Source organism: Podarcis cretensis, assembly GCF_951804945.1.
Source record: "Podarcis cretensis genome assembly, chromosome: 1".
Lineage (NCBI taxonomy): Eukaryota > Metazoa > Chordata > Lepidosauria > Squamata > Lacertidae > Podarcis > Podarcis cretensis.
This window is the reverse complement of record NC_137170.1, coordinates 140,595,613-140,618,169: the sequence shown is the minus strand read 5'-3', so window position 1 is coordinate 140,618,169 and position 22,557 is coordinate 140,595,613. Positions and strand designations below refer to the sequence as shown.

The window sequence follows — 22,557 nt, the reverse complement described above, 5'->3', positions numbered from 1 at the left end:
GGTATACACATCCCTGACATATAACGCCACTCCTCCTCCTTTCTTGTCTGGTCTGTTTCTCTGAAATAGATTGTATCCCTCCATTATTACATTCCAGTCGTGGGACTTATCCCACCAGGTTTCAGTGATGCCTATTATGTCATATTTAGTTTGCTGTACCAAGAGCTCAAGCTCATCTTGTTTATTTCCCATGCTTTGCGCATTAGTGTACAGACATTGAAGTCCATTAATCATTCCGTGTCTCTTATTTAAGGATTTTTTCCTCCCACCACTAGGTCTGCGTGCTGTTTGCTCCATTTGGTCTATGACATTTGGATGATCATCTTCATCAATTGATAGACTCCTACCTTCAGGAGCACTGTCTCCCTCCCCCACATTAGTCAGTTTAAAGCCCTCCTGATGAGGTTTCTGAGATTTTTGGCAAAAACATTCCTCCCAAACGTTGTGAGGTGCAGCCCATCGCTTGCCAGAAGTCCATCTTTAAGAAACTGCAGTCCGTGATCTAAGAATCCAAACCGTTCCTGTTTACACCATTTGCGAAGCCAGCTGTTCACTTCCACTATTTTCCCCTCTCTCCCTGGGCCACGTCGTTCAACTGGGAGGACAGATGAGATGACAATTTGTGCATTTAGTTGCTTCAATTTCCTGCCCAGAGCCTCATAGTCTCTTTTGATCTTCTGGAGGCTATTGCTTGCAGTGTCATTGGTTCCCACATGAACCAAGAGGAAGGGGTATTTGTCAGTGGGCTTTATGATTCCTTGCAGTCGTTCAGTTACATCTTGGATCTTAGCCCCGGGGAGACAGCACACTTCCCGAGACATCTTGTCAGGCCCACAGATCACTGCTTCTGTTCCCCTCAAAAGGGAATCCCCTATCACCACTACACGCCTCCTCTTAGGTTTGGTCGGGGTTCTTCCATGATCTGTCCGTTCCAAGGTCGCCTGCACATTCCCTGAGGACTGACTTTGCTGCTCGTCTTCATATACCTGATCGACTGTAATGAGGGAGAGATCCTCAAATGGAGTCTGCTCTTCATCTTCCATGCTAGGGGAGAGGACCTCAAAGCGATTGTGTATTTCTAAACAATCAGAGCAAACCCTGGGCCTCCTACTTCTTTGAGTCACGTTTCTCCATATATCTGGCTCCTGTGTTGGTGAACTAGCCTCCTTCTCAGGGGAGTCCCCTGTCTCCTCTTTGGTGGAGACGATGTGCTCTGTTGCTTCCAAAAAGAGCTCCAGCTCTCTAATTCTTTGGAGCGTAGCTACACGTTCCTCCAGTTGCTGGACTTTGTCTTTTAAGAGGGCAACCAATATGCAATTGCTGCAGGTAAAGTTGCCTGCAACCTTTGGCAAGATGGCAAACATTGTGCAGGAACCGCAGGCGACTGCAGCTGTTCCCTCACTCTCCATCTTGATAATGTGTCATTGGGGGTGGCTACAGCGGTCCTCCATCATAAGACGCGTGCAGACAGGACAAATAACTCCCCCCAAAAAACCCTAGGTCTCCCCCAACAAACGTTTGAGACTAGCTCCCCTAAATCTAAGAGATGGATTAAACTGTGCATGGCACATGGCTTGTTCTTATAGTGCCAAACCAAGGTGAACTGGCCTAATGTTTTATGAGCTAGGAACTGCTCCAGTCTGAATTGCTTACTATATTGGATCCAAATGTCTGCAGCATTCAGGTCAACCTAGATGAAAAAGTCTTTGCACCTTTTATTCCTGGAGGCTCTAGACCAGGAATTTCAGTCTGATGCCTTTGGGTGCCATGACACCCATCAAGGCTTCCATTGGCAGCCCTAGGCAGGTATCATGGATTATGACTTTCATCGTTGTTGTGAAACAGGACCTGGAGGAATTTTACCCTTATGCTTTTCATATAATCAGTTATCCATACAATCAATTATCAGTTATCAATATATTCATATAACCAGATATTTCTACAGTGATTTTATAATCCATGTTTGAATCGTGAAAGCTTCTGCTTAGCCTACTAGCAAATTGCTTAGATCTGAGAAATCCGAAATGAACTTTGTCCCAGTATCTCCTTGTTCTCTCCCTATCTCACTGAACAAGAAAGGGGGAAGCGATAAATCTGATGTGCTGGCACATTTCCCCCCTTGTCCAGACAAGGTCTGAGCAGTGAAACAGGAAACCGCAGAATGTCCCTTATAGCAGATGGTCCGTAGGAGCTCAACAGCCGAAGTTCCTCTTTACCCTAAGTTTCTATTCCTTGCTATAAATCTGGGGGATAGGTCGGACTGGTGTTCAAACTAAAAAGCAGAAGTTGGGAGAGAACTCTTTGTACGGTCAGGAGCAAGGCTTGTATGCGCTCATTAGCTTATTTTGCTGCCGTTCACAATTGTATCCTATTATGCCATGATCGGTGATGTATGTACTCAGGTATAAAAGCCCCTGGGCGATAGGGCTCAGGGCCCAGTCTTTTGGAAAAGATTCCACTGGGTCAATTATTGCTCAGCAATAAACCTCACTTTCCTTTTCTCCAATTGCTGCGTCTGTCAATTCTTGGACTATCTGAACTGGTCACTGGTACCTTTTAAAATCCTTGCAACAGTTATACAACTGTTGTAGCCCTTCTAGAAAGTAACTTATGGGGCAAAATGTGCAGGTACCTTCTAAGTGATTTCTGTGCAATGAGAGTGGTGTATATTTTTTCTACTCCTGAGGAATGCTACCTGTTTTTATTAGAAGCGACAGCATCTCTCTCTCTCTCTGTGATCTCCACAATAAAGACCAGCAGCAAATAGCTGGTTTCCCATAGTAAGCATAAGGTTGTCAGGGATGGTTGTCTCTCTTATATTGTGTTATGCCATGCTTCCCATTGCAGCCACTTTGTGTTGTGGCACACACCTTCTATTGCAGCCATAGGAACCAACTCCTAGGGGCCGAGGTCCTTCACCCCACCAATAAAGTATTTGAGGGGGCTGCATCTCAAACGTTGATGGACATTGCCATTCAAATGGTGTGTGTGCACCACATCATGTGATTGATTATGTGGGGTATTGTTTCCTATCCCCATCCCCAATATTTTATTCATGTTGGCAAACCTGATGGCAGCCATTTTGAGACTGGCACCCCCAGGCACTCTCAGATTTAAAATATACCCACTGGTCAAAGAAGAGTGATGACTACCTGCTCTAGAATCATGGAAACGGCACTGCCTGAAGATCAGGGGCATGCCATTTAAAGGTTTTTAGTAGGAATATAAAAAAGCAGTCTTGTCTTCAGAACTTTCATTGGGAATATCAGCAACCTGGCTGTGGGTGTTGCAATTCAATTCAGTGGATACTTGCTCCTAAGAAAGCAAAATCAGTATATTTAATAATAGCACTTAACAATTTTTCTCTAAATAACTGAAGAGAAACTGTAACTATGGCATTGCTTGTTTGGTTGAAGCCATCACCAAATTGATATTATAGGCTACTTCTACCCTTGTCATCTAATGAATTGGCATGACCACATGAGCGATCTATCATATTTGACTCAATAAACTACCTTGTAGCTGAATTATGAAATCTAAATCCTGTCAGTTTGAGTATATAAATTGGTACCACATTTTTTTTAGAAATGTTTGGGTTTTTAAAAACTGTTAATGACATTTTCACAACACATTCTAGGAGGCACCAGTGGTAGCAAGAGCAGCCCTTTTCCTGGAATGTGCTCGCTTCGTTCACCGCTGCAACCGTGGCAACTGGCCAGAGTGGATGAAGGGACACCATGTGAACATCACTAAAAAGGGTCTTTCCCGTGGGCGCTCCCCAATAGTGGGGAACAAACGTAACCAGAAGTTACAGTGGAACGCGGCCAAGCTCTTCTATCAATGGGGAGATGTAAGTTCAACCTTTCTCTCTCTCTCTCTCTCTCTCTCTCTCTCTCTCTCTCTCTCTCTCGTAATCAACATTATTCAGAAACATTTGTGTTTAGTTCTGAACATTCCATATTGCTTTCTAGACCAATCTGGAAACAGGAAACAGGTACATGCTAGAAACCTGGAAGTCAGAGTAGCCACCTGCAGAAGTTATCCTCCACCAGCCTGCGTCACATGAGCAGAGCAGTACCATGTGCAATGCCTTCTGGTACATGTGACCTGGATGGCTGCCACTTTGCCTTTCAAAGGTCTTTCTCAGTGGTGTTTTATGAGATGCTTTGGGAGAAGGCAAGTAAGTGAGAGAGCCAGCCAGCCCAGCCCAACAAGTGTCACTGGTTTCAGCTGGTGAGGATGGTAATGGTGAGCTGAGAGCTGTCATTGGGAATGACTGGGTGGGGGACCTGTCACCACTCCTTTCTTCATCTACAGCCTGAGACAATCTCCTGATTCTGCCTAATGATAGAAATGGCCAATGAAGGAAGGGGGAAAAAAGCTGAGATAAGGATGCAGCGTGGGGAGAGAATATTCATTCAGTTCAGTTACATGTACTTTTAAGTTTAAGTTGGGTGAGAAGGACTAAAGGGATTGCACAGTAGAACTCCATCTTCCTTATTAATTTCTTTTTTAAAAACACCTGCGCATATAAAGCTTACCTGGAGAGGAGGATTCCAGCTTTTTCTTCTTAGTACAGTTGCATTTGACTTTATTCAGTTCTTTTCATTTTAGCTTCTCATTTTTCAGCTTGCTGTGTTTCTGCATCAGTTTGCAGTTTTTTTTAAAGTCCTCATGAAAATTTGTATAAGACTTTGTTTTATGTGATATAATGATTACATAGAATATGATTTGAATTTGTTATATGATCCATTCTGGGATTTCTGTGTGCTGCAGAGGGAGGTAAAGGTAAAGGTAAAGGTAAAGGTACCCCTGCCCGTACGGGCCAGTCTTGACAGACTCTAGGGTTGTGCGCTCATCTCACTCTATAGGCCGGGAGCCAGCGCTGTCCGGAGACACTTCCAGGTCACGTGGCCAGCGTGACGAAGCTGCTTTGGCGAACCGGCACCAGAGCAGCACACGGAAACGCCGTTTACCTTCCTGCTATAAAGCGGTACCTATTTATCTACTTGCACTTAAGGGTGCTTTCGAACTGCTAGGTGGGCAGGAGCTGGGACCGAACGACGGGAGCTCAGCCCGCCGCGGGGATTTGAACCGCCGACCATGCGATCGGCAAATCCTAGGCGCTGAGGTTTTACCCACAGCCCCACCCGCGTCCCTGCAGAGGGAGGTAGAAATCTAATAAATAAAAAAGAGTTCCTGGTTTAACTGTTGCTTCTGCCTTAAGGCAAATCACTCTATGCTGGGCTTGTTCCTCAGTCTTCAATATGTGGGTAATGATGCTGATCTGCCTTATGGGACTCTCGTAAGGATTATCGAAAGATATGTTGAAGTACTTGGAGCATTTTAAAGTACTGTATAAATGTTAAGTTTTATGATAATAATCTATTCTATTTCTTTTCAAATTTTGAACCAGTTCAATATAAACAGAAACATGTTAAAAAATGGAAACTAATGGAGTTTGAACCCTTTGGATCATTTAAATTAGAGGCGTGCCCTGGCCACCAGATTTGGTTCAGACCAAATATTTTAGAGGCTATGTCTTTCCCTTTTGACAGAACTGGATGGAATTTGAAGTCATACCAGCCCTTCTAGAGTGGATAAAGCTTGCCAATTTATGGGCAAATCAGCCCAGGTGCTATGCACTGTTTGAAGCTTAATTTTGTTTAAAAAGCAGGGGGGACCCCTGAATCTCCCTAAGTGTTTTGTGGGCAAATTGGTCTGAAAATTACAGGCATGAGAGAGATGCCCCTGGGAACTTCCGGTTGACAGCGACCCGAGCGCAAGCGGGGATTTTCTCTCTTGGGAAATCCCGGGTTTTTCGGAGGATTTAGGGGTGTCACAGGGCGCAGTGACCCCCCGAAGTAGTGTTGGAAGGGTGTTCCGACACTCAGGTTCCCGCAGACAGTCAAAACGCAAACCACCCGGCCGTCAGGTAACTCCTAAAGGGGTGAAGAGAACGGCGGGGAGGGAGAGCGGGCTGAAGGGAAGCCATAGCTACCTTCGAGAAATGAAGCCCTGAGCTCGCAAGGGGAGCTCTCAATTCTCGATCTGGAAGGAATTTGGACTTAATTGGATGGAAAAACTAAATTAAATCAAGAAAATAAACCGGATGCAAAGTTAGAAATTACGAGACCAGCTTTTATCCGCAATCACCACAATCGCGTTGAAACAGCAAAGCGACCAAAAGTGAAAGTAAGCTACCGCTTGCGGCTATTGTTTCTTCTCCCTTTCAACTAGTTAAAAACTTTCTTTTTGGAAGATATAAATGTAGCAAAGTTGACTTAGAAGGGGAGACAGAGGAGGAGGAGGAGGATGAGTCATTAAGGTCCTTTTGGGGACTTATGAAGCGGAGTTAAAGAAATAAGACGGTGGTATCGCTTCTAAATAAAACTGCGCAACGGAAGGGGATTTATGACTTTGGTGCTGACTCCATTGCTATTGTTTTTTTTTTTATATATATATAAATATTTATTGAAGTTTTTCATAACAAATAAAAAAATCAAGAAAAATACACCAAACACAAGAATCAAAACAAGAATCAAAAAGGCAAAAACAAACAAAGTCAAAAACAACACAACATTGAAGAAACAAAAAATTATTACTTGCATTTACTATTTCCATTACCCTATTTCCTGACTTCCTCACATCTCCCTTTTCTGTGTTCTCCTTCACACAATCAATTTCAGCAGTTTCCAACCCTTTTTCCAATCTTGTTTAATATTTATAGATTTCAACCTATTATGCATTTACTTTCCTTCTCTTTTAAACACTGTTATCACCTATTCATTATAACTTAATCCCTTGTATCATTTATTTAATCACCACATAATAATACTCAGATCTTACCCCTTCTTTTCCAGATCATTTTTGCAAATTTCTTTTTGCCAATTTCCTAATGCCATGTTATTTTTATATCCAAACATCATTTTAACATTCAAACATTTTACAATGCTTTTGCAGGTATTCTTTGAACTTCTTCCAATCCTCTTCCACAGATTCTTCTCCCCAGTCCCGGATTCTGCCGGTCATTTCCGCCAACTCCATATAGTCGATCACTTGTATCTGCCATTCTTCCAAAGTGGGCAAATCTTGTGTCTTCCAGTGCTTTGCGATGAGTATTCTTGCTGCGGTTGTTGCATACATAAAGAGTGTTCTATCTTTCTTTGGCACCCCTTGGCCGACAATGCCCAGAAGGAAGGCCTCTGGTTTCTTAGGAAAGGTATATTTAAATACCTTTTTTAATTCATTGTAGATCATTTCCCAGAAAGCCTTAACCTTTGGGCACGTCCACCAAAGGTGAAAGAATGTTCCTTCAGTTTCTTTGCATTTCCAACATTTATTAGCAGGCAAATGGTAAATTTTTGCAAGCTTGACTGGGGTCATGTACCACCTATATATCATTTTCATAATATTTTCTCTTAGGGCATTACGTGCTGTAAACTTCATATCGGTGGTCCACAACTTTTCCCAGTCAGCAAACATAATGTTATGACCAATGTCCTGTGCCCATTTAATCATAGCTGATTTAACTGTTTCATCCTGAGTATTCCATTTCAGCAGCAAGTTATACATTCTTGACAAATTCTTAGTTTTGGGTTCTAACAATTCTGTTTCTAGTTTCGATTTTTCCACCTGGAAGCCTATTTTTTTATCCTGATAGAAGGCTTCTCTTATTTGATAATAATGTAACCAATCTCACACCTTATCTTTTAATTTCTCAAAACTCTGCAGTCTCAATGTGTCTCGATCTTGTTCTAATATCTCCCAATATTTTGGCCATTTGGCCTCCATATTAAGTTTTTTCAAAGCCTTAGCCTCCATAGGTGATAGCCACCTTGGAGTCCTGTTTTCCAATAGGTCTTTATATCTTATCCAGACATTTAACAAAGCTTTCCTGACAATATGGTTTTTGAATACTCTGTTGACTTTTACCTTGTCGTACCACAAATATGCATGCCACCCAAAAGAATTGTTGAACCCTTCCAGATCCAAAACATCGGTGTTCTCAAGAAGTAGCCAATCTTTCAACCAGCAGAATGCTGCCGATTCATAATACAACTTCATGTCTGGCAGGGCAAACCCCCCTCTTTCTTTAGCATCGGTCAATATTTTAAATTTTATTCTGGGCTTTTTGCCCTGCCAGACAAACTTAGAAATATCTCTTTGCCACCTCTTGAAACAGTCCATCTTGTCCACAATCTGTAAGGTTTGAAACAGAAACAACATTTTTGGCAATACATTCATCTTTATAGCAGCAATCCGGCCCAACAAGGAAAGCTTCAATTTTGACCAAATTTCTAATCTCTTTTAATTTCTGACCAACATTTCTCATAATTATCTTTAAATAAATTCAGATTTTTAGCTGTCATGTTAATCCCTAGGTACTTCACTTTCTTAACCACAGTTAACTCTGTCTCCCTCTGAAACCTTTCTTTTTCCATTGTTGTCAGATTTTTCTCTAAAACCTTAGTTTTTTGCTTGTTTAATTTAAATCCTGCCACATAACCAAATTCTTGAATCAGTTCTAACACCCTTTTTGTACTAGATTCTGGCTCCTGTAAGGTCAAAACCAGGTCATCTGCGAAAGCTTTCAGTTTGTATTGTTTAGCTCCGACCCTAATTCCTTTGAATCAACTGGTCCCTTCTAATCATGTTTAACAGCACCTCCAGGACCGATATAAATAACAATGGAGAGATAGGGCAGCCCTGTCGTGTTCCTTTTTCTATTCTGAACTCTTCTGACACCACATTGTTAACTATCAATTTTGCTTTTTGTTCTGAATAAATCGCTTCTATACCGTTTTCAAACCCCCGTCCCACTCCCATTCCCTTTAAATTTTTCTTCATGAAATTCCAAGAAATATTGTCAAAGGCCTTCTCCGCATCAATAAAAATTAAAACTGCTTTTGTATTTATATTCTCTTGTAGTAGCTCCAAAATGTCAATAATATTCCTTGTGTTATCAGATAGATGTCTATCTGGGAGAAAGCCTGCCTGATCTTTATGTATCACTTCATTCAAAACTCTTTTCAGTCTATTAGCTAAAATGTCTGCAAAAATTTTGTAATCCACATTTAAAAGGGATATGGGACGGTAGTTCTTGAGTTGTGTCTTTTCAAATTCAGATTTCGGTATTAATGTGATGAAAGCTTCTTTCCACGACTCCGGCGCCTTCTTTCCCTCCAAAATTTCGTTGCATACCTCCTTTAATGGTTGAATTAGATAGTCTTTCAAAGTCTTATAATACTTGGAGGTTAATCCGTCCGGTCCTGGAGATTTGCCTAGTTGCATATGTTGAATGGCACCTTCAATCTCCTGTTCGGTTATTTTATGATTCAATATTGTCTTATTTTCTTGAGATATTTTTTGTAGTCCATTTGTTCTCAGAAATTGATCTATCTCGGTCTCATTTTGTGGCCCCTTGGTGTAAAGTTGTTTGAAGATTCTTTGGAAACATTTTCTAATCTCCACGGGGTTCTGAATGTTTTTCCCTTCAACCTCAAGATTTGTAACTGTATTCAACTTCTGTCTCTTTTTCAACTGCCATGCTAGCAGTTTCCCACATTTATTTGCAGATTCAAAGGTCTTTTGTCTCATTTGTTTGATTTTCCACTCAATTTCCTGATTTATCAATTTCAAATATTGTACTTGGTGAAATTTAATCTCTCTCAGGATCTCCTGTGACTTTGGTTTAGATCTTAGTTTCTTCTCCCCTTCTTTTATTTTCTCCATAATTTTTTATTTTTTCTCAGTTTGAGTTCTCTTTTTTATTGCATTTTGTTGTATCAGAAACCCCCCCAATGACCGCTTTACTTGCGTCCCAGATTACTCTTTTTTCTACTGTAGTTTTCAGATTTACTTCAAAGTAGTCTCTCAGTGTCTTTTGGGCCTTCTTAACAATCTCTTGATCTCTTAATAAGGTGTCATTCATATTCCATCTGAAAGGGCCAGTTAGTGTTAGTTTCATTTCCATCTTCACGGCATTATGGTCGGAGCACGTTTTTGGGCAGATTTCCACCTTTCTAGTCTTCGGTGCCAGTCCTCTAGTTATCCATATTTGGTCAATTCTAGTCCAGGTCATTTGGGCTTCAGAGAAGAAGGTCCCTTCTCTTCCTAGGGGATTTTTAGTTCTCCAAATATCAATCAAGTCCATATTGTCAGTTAGATCAAAAAAAGTTTTAGGTAGTCTGCCGTCTTTTGTTATGTTTTGTCTTTGTACTTTATCCATATTTGTAGATACCACCCCATTCATATCTCCCATCATGATGATGTTGTTGTAATCCATATAGTCCAACATTGTCTCATGCAACTTCCTGTAAAATTCTGACTTCCCCTCATTTGGTGCATAAACTCCTAAAATCAAAAATTTTTCTCCTTGTATTTGGATTTCAATTGCCAAAGTTCTCCCTTGTTCATCTTTAAATAGAAATTTTGGTGATAGGCTTTCTTTTGCGTAGATAACAACTCCTCTCTTCTTGACTCTGTCTGATGAAATAAATTCTTGGCCCAATCTTTTGTTGATTAAGACTTTTCTGTGTTGCCTAATCACATGCGTTTCCTGTAAACAAATTAAATCTAATTGTTCCTTTTTTAATATATGAAATATCCTCTTCCTCTTCTGGGGGGAGTTACAACCATTGATGTTCCAGCTTAGGAGTTGCAGAGACATGTTGAGGTACGTCTATTCTCCTCCAACTGCTCCCAAAAGTTCTTCTCCTTTTGACGGTGGTATTACTTTCTCCGGTTCATCAAGACCCAAGGGTGTAAGTAAGGAACTCAGTGGGCCAGATCCTAGGGCTTTTAGTTCTTTTTCAATCTCTTTCTGGAGATCTTCTTCGTACTCACTCAAGAATTTTTCCTTATCTTCAACTGTTCTAATTTTAACTTTTTTCCCTCTAAAGTTAAAAGATAGTCCCTAGGGGAACTCCCATCTGAAAATAATTTTGTTGCCTCTCAGTAGTTTCACCAGGTTCCCATAGTTAGATCTCAAATCCAGAAGATATTTTGGAATATCCTTGTAAATTTCCACTCTAAAATCGTGAATCTCAAGAGCCTTGTGAAAATGTGCACCTAATATCTTGTCTCTTTCTTCCTTTGTTCTGAGGGAGATCAGGCAATCTCTTGACCTGACCTTCCTCCCTCCTTTTCCAAGTCTGAATGCACTTGTAATTTTAAAATCTTTTTCCTCTTCCAAAGGCCAAAATTTTGCAAATTCTTTTGTCAAAAATTCAATTAAATCTTCTCTCTCAAGTTCTGGGATTGACCTCAATCTTAAGTTATTTTCCCTAGATTTCAATTCTATCATAGACAGGTATGCCTGATGTTCACCAATCTGTTTACGCAGAGGTTTGATTTCCTCTTGCACAGCCTCTACTTTCTGTCTGTTCTCCTCAGCTGTTTTGCGATTTACTGTGGTAGCCTCAAATAGTTTCCCAATAGATTCTGCATTTGACCTGACTTGCTCAGTCAGGTTGTTTACACTGGCTGTGTTTTGGTCAAGTTTGGCTGATTGTTCAGTCACTTGTTTGCTCAGGCCGTCTAGTTTTTCAAATATTTTATCTAATACTGTAGTAAAGTCTCTTCCTGCGGCCATTCCTTCAGATCCTGTTTGTTCTAACTCTTCCTCTTGCGCCACAGGAATAGTGGGAACAGATGATCTACGCAGCTGTGAGATTATGCTAGGCTGCTGTGTCTTTGTTTTACTTGATCTTGTCCTCCCTCTCATTCCACTGCTGTCTATGTGTCAAGGTCAATCTCACAATTTGTAATTCCCATGGGAATCCCCAAGTCCAAAGATGGAAAAACACCCCCAGTAGTTACAGAACTTCAATCATCCACTAGAGGGACACAATGTTTCTTTCAAAAGTCATTAATAAGATCTTTACCAGAGTCTTTTCAAATTACAAAATATCCCTTCAAATTTGTAAGTCTCAAATGTCCAGAGAGCCTCAAATCCTTTAACTTGCAGTTAGTCATAAGAAGTTACAATGTCTCCAAAAGATGCAAGTTGCAAAGTGACAGTTCATGCAGCCTGACAGCTCCAATAATCTGGCAGCCCGGTCTCCGAGGGTGGAATAAATTTTTATAAATCCAAGCAGGAAGAGGGAAAGCCAAATTCTTCCTCTTCCAAGTTCTGTTCAGATGATTTATCTTTTAAAGCATAGTTCAAAAGCAATAGTATATTACACGTCCTTGCTTTAATCTTTAAACAGAGCCGGGAGACGGACTTCCTGGTTACATCTCCCGCTTCAGTGTCCAAATTAATTGTTTTTTCTTAAAGTCCAAATTTACTAAGCTTCACCTACTCACGGTAGTCGTTTCTTAGCCAAATTGTCCCAAGAAAAAGGTCAGCGCTCACTGACAACAGCTTTGCGGCTTCACTCCGGGGAAAGAGCGATCGACTCTCAGCACCGCGCCAACCCCGTCACCTTCCGGAGCCCCTTACGGGGTTCCTATCCAGTTTCGGGGGGCGCTGAAGGTGCCCGCTGAGTCCCACGGCCACAGGCTTCTGCCGCCTGTGGTTTTCCAACGCGGGTCTCCGCTTCGCCGTAGCGGACGACCCGTTTCCTCGGAGCTCCCTCTTCACAGGTAGAAGAGGGCATCCATTGCCGTTCGCGCCGCCTCCGGAAGTGGCTATTGTTTACTATGGGGTCCAGCGTTTGCCGAAATTGGAAAGAGAACTCTTTTGGATTTTATGGGACTCTACAAGATTATTTTTTTTGAACTTGGTACTCCTCTCTCTTTTTCTTATTTAACCTGTTGAATCTATTTAACTTTTTGATACTATTTTCGAAATTGGGAACTTTCGGGAATTTTCGACTCCCAGTGGTCAGAAGGTAAATAACAACCTGACCCTTTTTTTTTTTGTTGCTTTTTTCTTCGTTTTTTTTTTCTTCTTGGCGTACTTTGTTTTATTTTGACATTGTTTGGTTTTTTGATTAACTTTTGTTCATTGTCCATTATTTGTTTCAAAATTTCCTTCTTTCCTTTCTCTCTATTTTTGTTTTTAATCGCATTCTGTTGGATGAAGAATCCCCTCATTACAGCCTTGCTTGCATCCCAAACTGTACTCATCTTTGTGCCTTTATTCATATTTTCTGAGAACAAAAGTTAATCAAAAAACCAAACAATGTCAAAATAAAACAAAATAAAACAAAATATCAAAGTTTTACACAGTTTGCCATGATTATTAACAAAGAAGTGGAATGGAATATTAAGAAATTGAGACAAAGAAACTTTGAATTTGCAAACAAACCTGGAAAATGGCTTGCATGGCAAATTAAGAAGAGAAAAGAGCAAAGCACAGTTAATAAAATCATTGTGGATGGAGAAGAAATAGAAAACCCAAAAGGTATCAGAAAAGGATTCTTGGATTTTTACAAGCATTTGTATACAAAAAGAGAAAAAAATAATATGAAGAAAATAGAAAAAAATTTAAAAGAAAAAAAGGTGCAAAAGATCCCGACAGAAAAAATAGAAAGACTGAATGCCCCAATTGAGAACGAAGAGATAATAGAAATTATAAAAGAGATGAAAAAAGGAAAAGCACCAGGACTGGACGGCTTTACGGCGACTTACTACAAAGAAATGAAGGACGCCCTGACAGTACCACTTAAGGAAGTTATGAATAATATTATGAAACAACAGGAAATACCAGAGACATGGAAAGATGCCTTTATTACACTCATACCGTAACAAGATTGTGATCCCACACAAGTAAAGAATATATCTTTATTGAACACAGATTATAAGATATTTACGGGTATTTTAGCAAAAAGATTAAAAAAGGTACTGCAGAAATTCATTCATGAAGATCAGGCAGGTTTCCTTCCTGGCAGACACATGAAAGACAATGTGAGGAATATAATAAATATTTTGGAATATCTGACTGCCAGGAATGAGAAGCAAGCCGTTTTAATGTTTGTAGATGCAGAAAAAGCGTTTGATAACATATCATGGGAATTTATGCTGAAAAATTTGGAAATGATGGAAGTGGGAAAAGACTTTTATAACGGTATAAAGGCAATATATTCAGAACAAAGAGCTAAACTGATTATAAACAATGTAATTACAGAAGAAGTGAATATAAAGAAAGGTACAAGACAGGGATGCCCTCTCTCACCACTATTATTTATTACGGTCCTGGAGGTTTTGCTTAGTTCAATTAGACGAAATGATTTAATAAAAGGGGTCACAGTAGGTCGAAATGAATATAAAGTAAAAGCCTTTGCCGATGATCTGGTAATTACAGTGGAAGACCCAGAAATCAGTTTAAATGAGGTTATAAAGGAAATAGATCAATTTGGAAAGGTGGCTGGGTTTATATTAAACAAAAGAAAAACTAAACTAATGGTGAAGAATATGGATCAAGGGATAATAGAAGAAGTGCAAAAAGAAACAGAAATGGAGGTGGCTAAGAAGGTGAAATACTTAGGAATATGGTTAACCCCCCAAAATATTGATTTATATCAAAATAATTATCTAACAACTTGGAACGGTATAAAGAGAGACCTCGAAGTGTGGGGCAGGATGAAACTATCCTTTTGGGGTAGAATTTCAACAATCAAGATGAGCGTGCTTCCAAAGATGTTATTCTTATTTCAAATGATTCCAATAATCAAGGGGACAAAGATCTTCAGAGAATGGCAAAGAATGATATCAAAATACATCTGGCAGGGCAAAAAGCCAAGAATACAATATAAGTTGTTAACTGTTGCGAAGGAAAGAGGTGGCTTCGCCCTGCCAGATTTGAAATTATACTATGAAGCATCTTGTCTCTGTTGGTTAAAGGAGTGGATAACATTAAAAAATAATAAGCTGTTGGATTTGGAAGGTTTTGACAATAGATTTGGATGGCACGCTTATTTATGGTTGGGGAAGAAGAAAGTTCATAGAGGTTTTGAGAACCATATTTTCAGGGGTTCTCTAATAGAAATATGGGATAGGTATCAAAATATTTTGGAACCTAAAGTACCACATTGGCTGTCCCCACTGGAGGTTATGAGTGTGAAAAAGGTAAATATGAGAGAACACTGGATGACTTATGGAGATATAGTCATTAAAGAAGGGGGGAAATGGAAAATGAAGCCATATGAAGAAGTTAAAAAACATGTATATGACTGGTTGCACTATCTTCAAACAAATGAAATGTTTAAAAAGGATTTTAAAGAGAGGGGATATATTGAGGGAGAGTCCAGATTTCAAAAAGAAATTATAAATAACGATTGTAAAATATTGTCAAAAATGTATAAAATGTTATTGGAGTGGCAAACAAAGGACGAAGAAGTTAAATCGGTCATGATACATTGGGCCAAGGATTTTGGTTATAATATACAATTAGCAGATTGGGAAAAAGTGTGGAATGGGAACATGAAATTCACCGCATGTATGACGATAAAGGAAAACATTATGAAAATGGTATACAGATGGTACATTACTCCAGTTAAACTTGCAAAAATGTATAAAACATGTAATAAGTGTTGGAAATGTAAAGAAAAGGAAGGGTCGTTTTACCATATGTGGTGGGAATGTAAGAAAGTGAAGGGCTTCTGGGAATTGATATATAATGAGTTGAAAAAGATGTTTAAATATACATTTGTGAAGAAACCAGAAGCTTTTCTGTTAGGAATTACAGGAAGAGAAATTAATAAAAGTGATTACAAACTTTTCCAATATGCAGTGACTGCGGCTAGAATCCTAATAGCCCAAAAATGGAAACAAGAAGAACTACCGACACTGGAAGAGTGGAGACAGAAACTAATGGACTATGCGGAATTAGATAAAATGACTGGAAAAATTAGATACCAGAAAGATCACAAGTTCACTCAGGACTGGAGAAAGTTTACGATATATCTGGAAAATATTTGTGATGAACAGACAACGCTAGTTGGATTTAAAGAGGCTTTGTGATGAGAAAGGGTATTGTAAAGAGAAAAAGAGATGTGAAGATACCATAAACTGGCAATACATTATAAAGGAAATGCGGAATAAAGATTAAAATATGAGGATTGTGGGGGGAGCTGGTGGAAGTCAAAAAATTTGTAAATTGGAAAATATGGTTGTATTTGAACAAATTTGTAAAAGAAAATTTTCAATAAAAAAATTAATAAAGAGAGAGAGAGAGAGAGAGAGAGAGAGAGAGAGAGAGAGAGAGAGATGCCCCTGGGTAAGAAACCTGCTAAATTGTAGATAAATAAGTAAAGGAGATTTGGAGCCAAACTTGATTTTAGTTTGAGAAGAACTAAAAGAGTTTTGCTTTCTGTGTAAAACATTCTCTTACTGCAAACTTAACCTTTCAGGCATAACAGAGCTCCCCTCTCTGCCCTCTCACCTCTTGATATCTTCCTTAAGCTTAGAGAGGTATGCTCAGCTCTAAAAATCTCCTCCTTCCCACATTGTTTTCCTCAGGGTAGAGACTTGAGCAAAGCTGCTCCACCTCCCCTCAGCACCCTGGTGTTTCCCCTATGTGGTAAGCTTAGAGACATAGTTTTTCTTTTAGTAGATGGTTGTCTGCAATGTTTTAATGCCAGGGTCACTGAGGCCCCTCTAAGTGCTTTACAGTTCTCTGTTTCAACTCATGCAGCCTCTTACAGATCCCCTCTTTACCTTGAACAAGCCGCAGAACAGTCCCACCTGATAAATCCCACCTGATAAATTTGCAAACACCCCTAATCTCAGTCGTCAACTCTTTCAAGTACACCGGCCATGTTCTTTATTTGAAACCTCCAGCTCTCTGGTGAAGCTTTGCTACCCTAAGTTACCTTTGTAACACTTCATTATTTTCCTTCTTTTGTTTCTCTTGGCAGGCAATTGGCATCCGTCTCAACGAACTCTGCCATAGTGAGAGTGAGAGCCCAGCCAATCTGCTGGGCCTCATTTATGATGAGGAGACCAAGCGAAGACTGAGAAAGGAGGATGAGGAAGAAGACTTTTTAGATGACAGTAAGGAGACTCCCTTTACTACAAGAACCCCCGCTTGTAAGAATCTCTGCTTTAGGAACACTTAATTCTTTTTTATTTTCCTCTTTCATTCCCTTTCCACCCAATTGTATTCCACACTTACCTCCCTTTCCCTCTCTATCTATCTGTGCCAAGATGTAACATGTCATGTAGTGGTAGCAGCAGCAAAAAGGAATTGGATCCACAGAACAAGGAGAATAAGACTTTAATTCAGTGCAGCTAGTCATGTTCAACAGATAGTGGGACTCACCTTTCCATCTGCACCCAAATATTACTTCCAGCAGGTTCAGAGGGGTCTGGATGAGCATTACAATGCAGATACAGGCATGTACCTGAACTCTTATTGGCTCTGTGTGCCATGGACCATATATCTGTGGTAGTTAGAGATGAAAGTCAAATTTGGTTTTCTTTGCATTTAAAGGTAAAGGTAAAGGACCCCTGACAGTTAAGTCCAGTCGCGAACAACTCTGGGGTTGCGGTGCTCATCTCACTTTACTGGCTGAGGAAGCCAGCGCACAGCTTCTGGGTCATGTGGCCAGCATGACTAAACCGCTTCTGGCGAACCAGAGCAGTGCACAGAAACGCCGTTTACAGGGCAGCAGCTGAAGAAGGAGCAAAAAGGGTTTTCTGGTGTGTGTGTTTCTTTGTGGCTGATTAGCTGCTCTCCCTGTGCAAAGGTCAGAGGGGGCAGGGTTTCTGTTGAGGCAGGTGATTAGCTGTGGAAGTTGCTTATCAGAGTTTGCAGCTTGTGTTTTCAGTTTCTACTCTGCTAACTATACATTGGAATCTAATCTGGATCATTATTGAGAAGGATTTCATGGCATCCACTCCCACTTGAATGTGGCTCATGCAAGACAGACACATTCTTGCTCTAGCAGGGGAGTGCGGCTACTGTATACCCTTGACCGAAGAATGGTACACTCCTTCTATCTGGGATGGTCGTCCTCTTCCACCAAGTGCACAGCTTTGGGAGGGACGCACATGGAGCGGTGAGGGAAGAAGGGGACACCCGCCTAGCCAGCCAGAACAGCCGAATCAACCCTGGCGATCAGTGGGGTGAGAGATGTTGCAGCCAGATCGCCCTCACATCCATTCCTGCTCGGAATTTAATCTCAATTATTTACAATTTTTGTTTAATCCACAAGAAAGAAGGGCTTTTTGGCTGGCTAGGTTCAATTCTAATCCTTCTAACCTCCTTTGGCGTAGGTTTGCGGGTTTGGCAGAAGATAGGATCTGCCCATGCGATGCCCACCTGGTGGAAACACCAGCTTACATGGCCCTTAAATGCAAAATATATGATGATCTCCACCGACAGTTTCTAGACCATCTATGTATTCCAACATGGAAACCAGCAACAGAGGTCATGCACTTCTTATTACAAGGGAGAGACCAGGAGCTCACCAAGACAGTAGCTAAGTTCCTCTATTTGATTTTTTTTGTTTCCAAAGTATGCTACAGGATCCTGCCCTTTCTGGAAACCCACAGAGATGAGGCGGATTGCTCGCCTCTTCTGCCCTTTGGCGGGTGACTGTGCCGTTGGGGTGGTGACGAGATCGCACTGGCCTATCTATTTTAAATATATTCTGAATGTTCTTAAGGTAAAGGTAAAGGTAAAGGAACCCCTGAGCATTAGGTCCAGTCGTGACTGACTCTGGGGTTGCGGCGCTCATCTCGCTTTACTGGCCAAGGGAGCCGGCGTACAACTTCCGGGTCATGTGGCCAGCATGACTATGCCGCATTTAGCGAACACCATTTACCTCCCCGCTGGAGCGGTACCTATTTATCTACTTGCACTTTGACGTGCTTTCGAACTGCTAGGTTGGCAGGAGCAGGGACCGAGCAACAGGAGCTCACCCCGTCGCGGGGATTCGAACCGCCGACCTTCTGATCGGCAAGTCCTAGGCTCTGTGGTATAACCAGCAGAACCACCTGCTTATGTGATGCCAATAAAGGTTACCGTAAAGGGATAAGGGGTTGCTTGTGCGTAAGCGCAAACCTGCTCCAAGCAGAGTGTTTGGCTTAAAACTTTCCCTAACCGGACAGCCCTTACTTCGTTGCTGTCTTAATCACTGGCAGAATCCGTCAGTGGGTGTTTCCTAAACTTCTTCCAACATAAAAGCTCCTTGACATTGAGTCTCCGCCTAGATTCCCTGCGCGACAACTTTCTGCACAGAGTGGGCGTCCCAATGGGAGGTCCTGAGCTCTCTCCGCTGCCCTCGCTGGAAGCGTCCCTGAGCCTTCCCTCTGATGCCCCCGCCTCCTCCTCTCCTTCCTCAGCGGAAGTTCTCCCTCTCTCCCTGCTAGTTCCCTTCCCTGCATCTGGGAGCCCTGCCACCGCCTTGGGCTCCGATGGCAGTTCCCTGACATCCACCTCCCCTCCAGGACCACCCTCACCCCCGGTCCGTCCCCTTTCTTCGGCCAGTGATGCTGGGAACCCCCGGAAGGAACCTTCCCCATCTTCTGATGACTCGAACATTGCTCTCCACCTCCTACTATCTCTTCCCACAGAAGAATCTTCCCAATCCGATTCCATTTCCTCAGATACTTCTCCTCCCTCTCCCTCAGAGGCCGGAAACCCCGCAAAATCCTCTTCGTCATCTGTGGTGCCAAATTGTTCCTCCCAGAACCTCGCTAAAGGTCTGGGCTTTCTTGGGAATCTACGGTGAAACTCCTCCAGTAGAAACTCATCCTTGATGGCTTCCGCTGGCACCCATGCATTTTCCGACTCTGGCTCCTCCTCCCACGCCACCAGATACTCCACCTGTCTTCCCTTCCACCTTGAATCTAGTATCTCCGCTGCGTGACTGCTACGCTCCCTCTCTTCTACCTGTGGGGGTGCGGGAACCTCTCCCTCTCGCCCCTGAAATTCCCGCCCTTCCCTGTATGGTGAGAGTAATGACCTATGGAATACCAGGTGTAGTTTCATGTTGTCAGGCAATTTGAGCCTAAAGGCCACCGGGTTCACCTGCTGTGTTACCTCAAAGGGTCCCAGTCGCTTTGGCCTTAATTTCTTGCAACCTCCCTTGAACGGTAACCCTTGGGTTGACAACCACACCCTGTCCCCAACCCTTATGGTCTCTCCTTCCCTCCGGCTCCTATCTGCCTGCCTTTTGTACACTTCCTTAGCCCTCTCCAAGTTCATCTTAAGCTGTTGGTGCAGGGCTTCCATCTCTTCCACAAACCTTTCAGCCGCTGGTACACTCCATCTCTCCTCCCCTCCCCCTGGGAAAGCCCTGGGGTGACACCCATAATTGGCCATGAACGGGCTCATTCCCGTGGACACATGTTCCGCATTATTGTATGCAAATTCTGCCAAAGCTAATTACTCTACCCAGTCATTCTCCCTCTCGCTGACGTAGCACCGTAGGTATTGTTGGAGTATACTGTTCGCTCTTTCCGCCTGTCCGTTGGTCTCCGGGTGCCGGGCCATCGAGAAATTGACCTCGACGTGTAGTAGGCTCATGAGCTTTCTCCAGAACCTGGAAGTGAATTGTTTTCCTCGGTCTGATAAAACGCTCAAGGGGGCGCCATGCAGCCTGAAAATGTGTTCCACAAACAGCCTGGTGGTTTCCTCCGCCGTCACCGCATGCGAGCAAGCGATAAAATGGCACATCTTAGTTAATAGGTCGACTACTACCATGACGGCCGTCTTGCCCTTTGACTTGGGCAAATTGGTCATAAAATCTATGGACACTGCCTCCCATGGTCTTTCTGGTGTGGGTAATGGTTCTAGTAACCCCACGGGCGCCGCCCTCTCCCCTTTGGCTCGCTGGCAGCGGTCGCACCCCCTTATATATTCTCGTACATCTTCCCTCACCTTTGGCCACCAGAACTGCCTGGTGACTAGCAACATGGTTTTGTGTTGACCAAAATGTCCCGCCGTGGGGCTGTCGTGTAATTGTTTGAGTACTCTACTCCTCAAGTCCCCCTCTGGTATATACAACGCCCCCCTGTAATACAGTGCCCCATCCTTTTCTTCAAACCCCCCCGGGTTTCCTCCTGCCCCCCTGAGCTCCCTGATCTTGTTTTGGGCATACTCGTCGTCTTCCGTCCCCTCTGCAAGCTCCCGTCACCCTACCAACACTCCCCCACACACCCATCGGTCCTCGGGTATCACATGTTGTTCTTCCGGCGCTCCCTCTCCTTCCAGATACTCTGGCTTCTGTGAGAGGGCGTCTGCTCTGACGTTTTCCTCCCCCGGTACATAACGAATCTCAAAATGGAACTTGGAAAACTCCTGAGCCCACCGCACCTGTCTCTGGTTGAGTACTCTTGCCGTTCTCCAGTATTCCAGGTTCTTATGGTCCGTGCACACCTGGATCTTGTGCTGCACCCCTATTAGCAAATATCTCTAGCTTCGAAATGCTTCATAGATAGCCAGCAGCTCCTGGTCATACACCGTTGTCAGAGCTGCCCAAGGTCCCAGCTCACAGAGGACCAACGCCAGGTCGTGGTTATATACAAAAGTCTTTATTGAAGTTCAGTTTCCATTCCAAAGCCGTAGCGCGCAGCTCTACGTCTTAAACCCTAGACCGCCGAAGTTCCGTCTGAGTCTCCTCCCCCTAGACACCAGTTTAAGACTCTAGCCTTACTCCACCTCTTCCGTTGTTCTTTCCTCCTCTGGGTCCGTCTGCCCGCCGGGGTGTTGCCCTTTCTGGACTCTTCTGATGCTGAAGAGTCCCCGGATTCTTCCCCCTGCCTCCAGCGTGCTTTAGGACCTGGCTCCCAATCCGAGCTCCCTGCTGTCCCGCGCGCCTGTACATTTGAACTTGGCGCGCGCGCCCACCCGGCCACCTTCCTCCTGACCGTTACACTGCTCCTGTCACTGCTTCCCCCTTCGGGGGGGCTAGCTGGATCTGACTTCCCCTCCGTTCCCTCACTCAGCGATAGGGGCGTGGTCAGCCCTGACTCATGGGACTCTTCCCCCCCGCTACGCTCTGGTGGGGAAACTGGTCCCGATCTCCAGCTGCTGCTTTGGGAGTCGCTGCTGGCCCCTAGCTTCTGGTGCGTCCCTCCCGGGACCCCCCTTGCCCTGGCCATCGGAGCCCCCTTCTGTGAATCTTCCGATTCGCTGGAGAGGCTCATGGAATCTCTTGGGCCACTGTCATCTTCCCCTACGCTGCCCTCAGATTCTTCCCCTTCGCTCTCCATCTCCCCTCTTCCCTGTGCTGCTGCTCCTGAGCCCCTGACAACCGTGTAGTTCTGCTCCGACTTGCTCAACTTCCTGGAAAAAAAAGCACACGGTCTCCAGTCGGACTGGTTTCCCCCTGGCTGAAGCAGTACGGCCCCCACCGCTCTGTCCGATGCATCAGTCTCCAGCCACATCGGCTCCTGCAGATCCACGTGCAAGAGCTGCTCTTCCAAAGCGAACGCCTTCTTTAGCCTTTCAAAAGACTGCTGCGCCTCTTCCGTCCAGACAAACTTCTTCTTGCTACTGAGGCAATCTGTGATGGGTGCAGTTAAGTGGGCAAAGTTTTTGATGAACTTCCGATAGAAGTTTCCAAACCCCAGAAACCTCTGCACGTCCTTCCGGGTCTTGGGTGTCTTCCATTCCAGTACCGCTTGTACCTTGCCTGGATCCATAGCTAGGCCCTT

The 22,557-nt window shown here is 43.1% G+C and overlaps 1 protein-coding gene across 13 annotated transcripts in view; it reads left to right on the top strand.

The window, feature by feature from the left end:
• The window catches only part of UNC80 (unc-80 homolog, NALCN channel complex subunit), a 197,931-nt gene that overhangs the window by 70,211 nt on the left and 105,163 nt on the right, over positions 1-22,557 (top strand). For 8 of the 13 annotated variants that reach the window (XM_079974823.1, XM_079974815.1, XM_079974814.1 and 5 more), the window contains exons 23-24: positions 3,638-3,850; positions 16,809-16,980. In XM_079974823.1, the coding sequence (XP_079830949.1) occupies positions 3,638-3,850; positions 16,809-16,980 (385 nt within the window). The remainder of the gene's footprint in view (positions 1-3,637; positions 3,851-16,808; positions 16,981-22,557) is intronic. The other 5 variants (XM_079974817.1, XM_079974825.1, XM_079974821.1 and 2 more) reach the window with 1 other exon arrangement.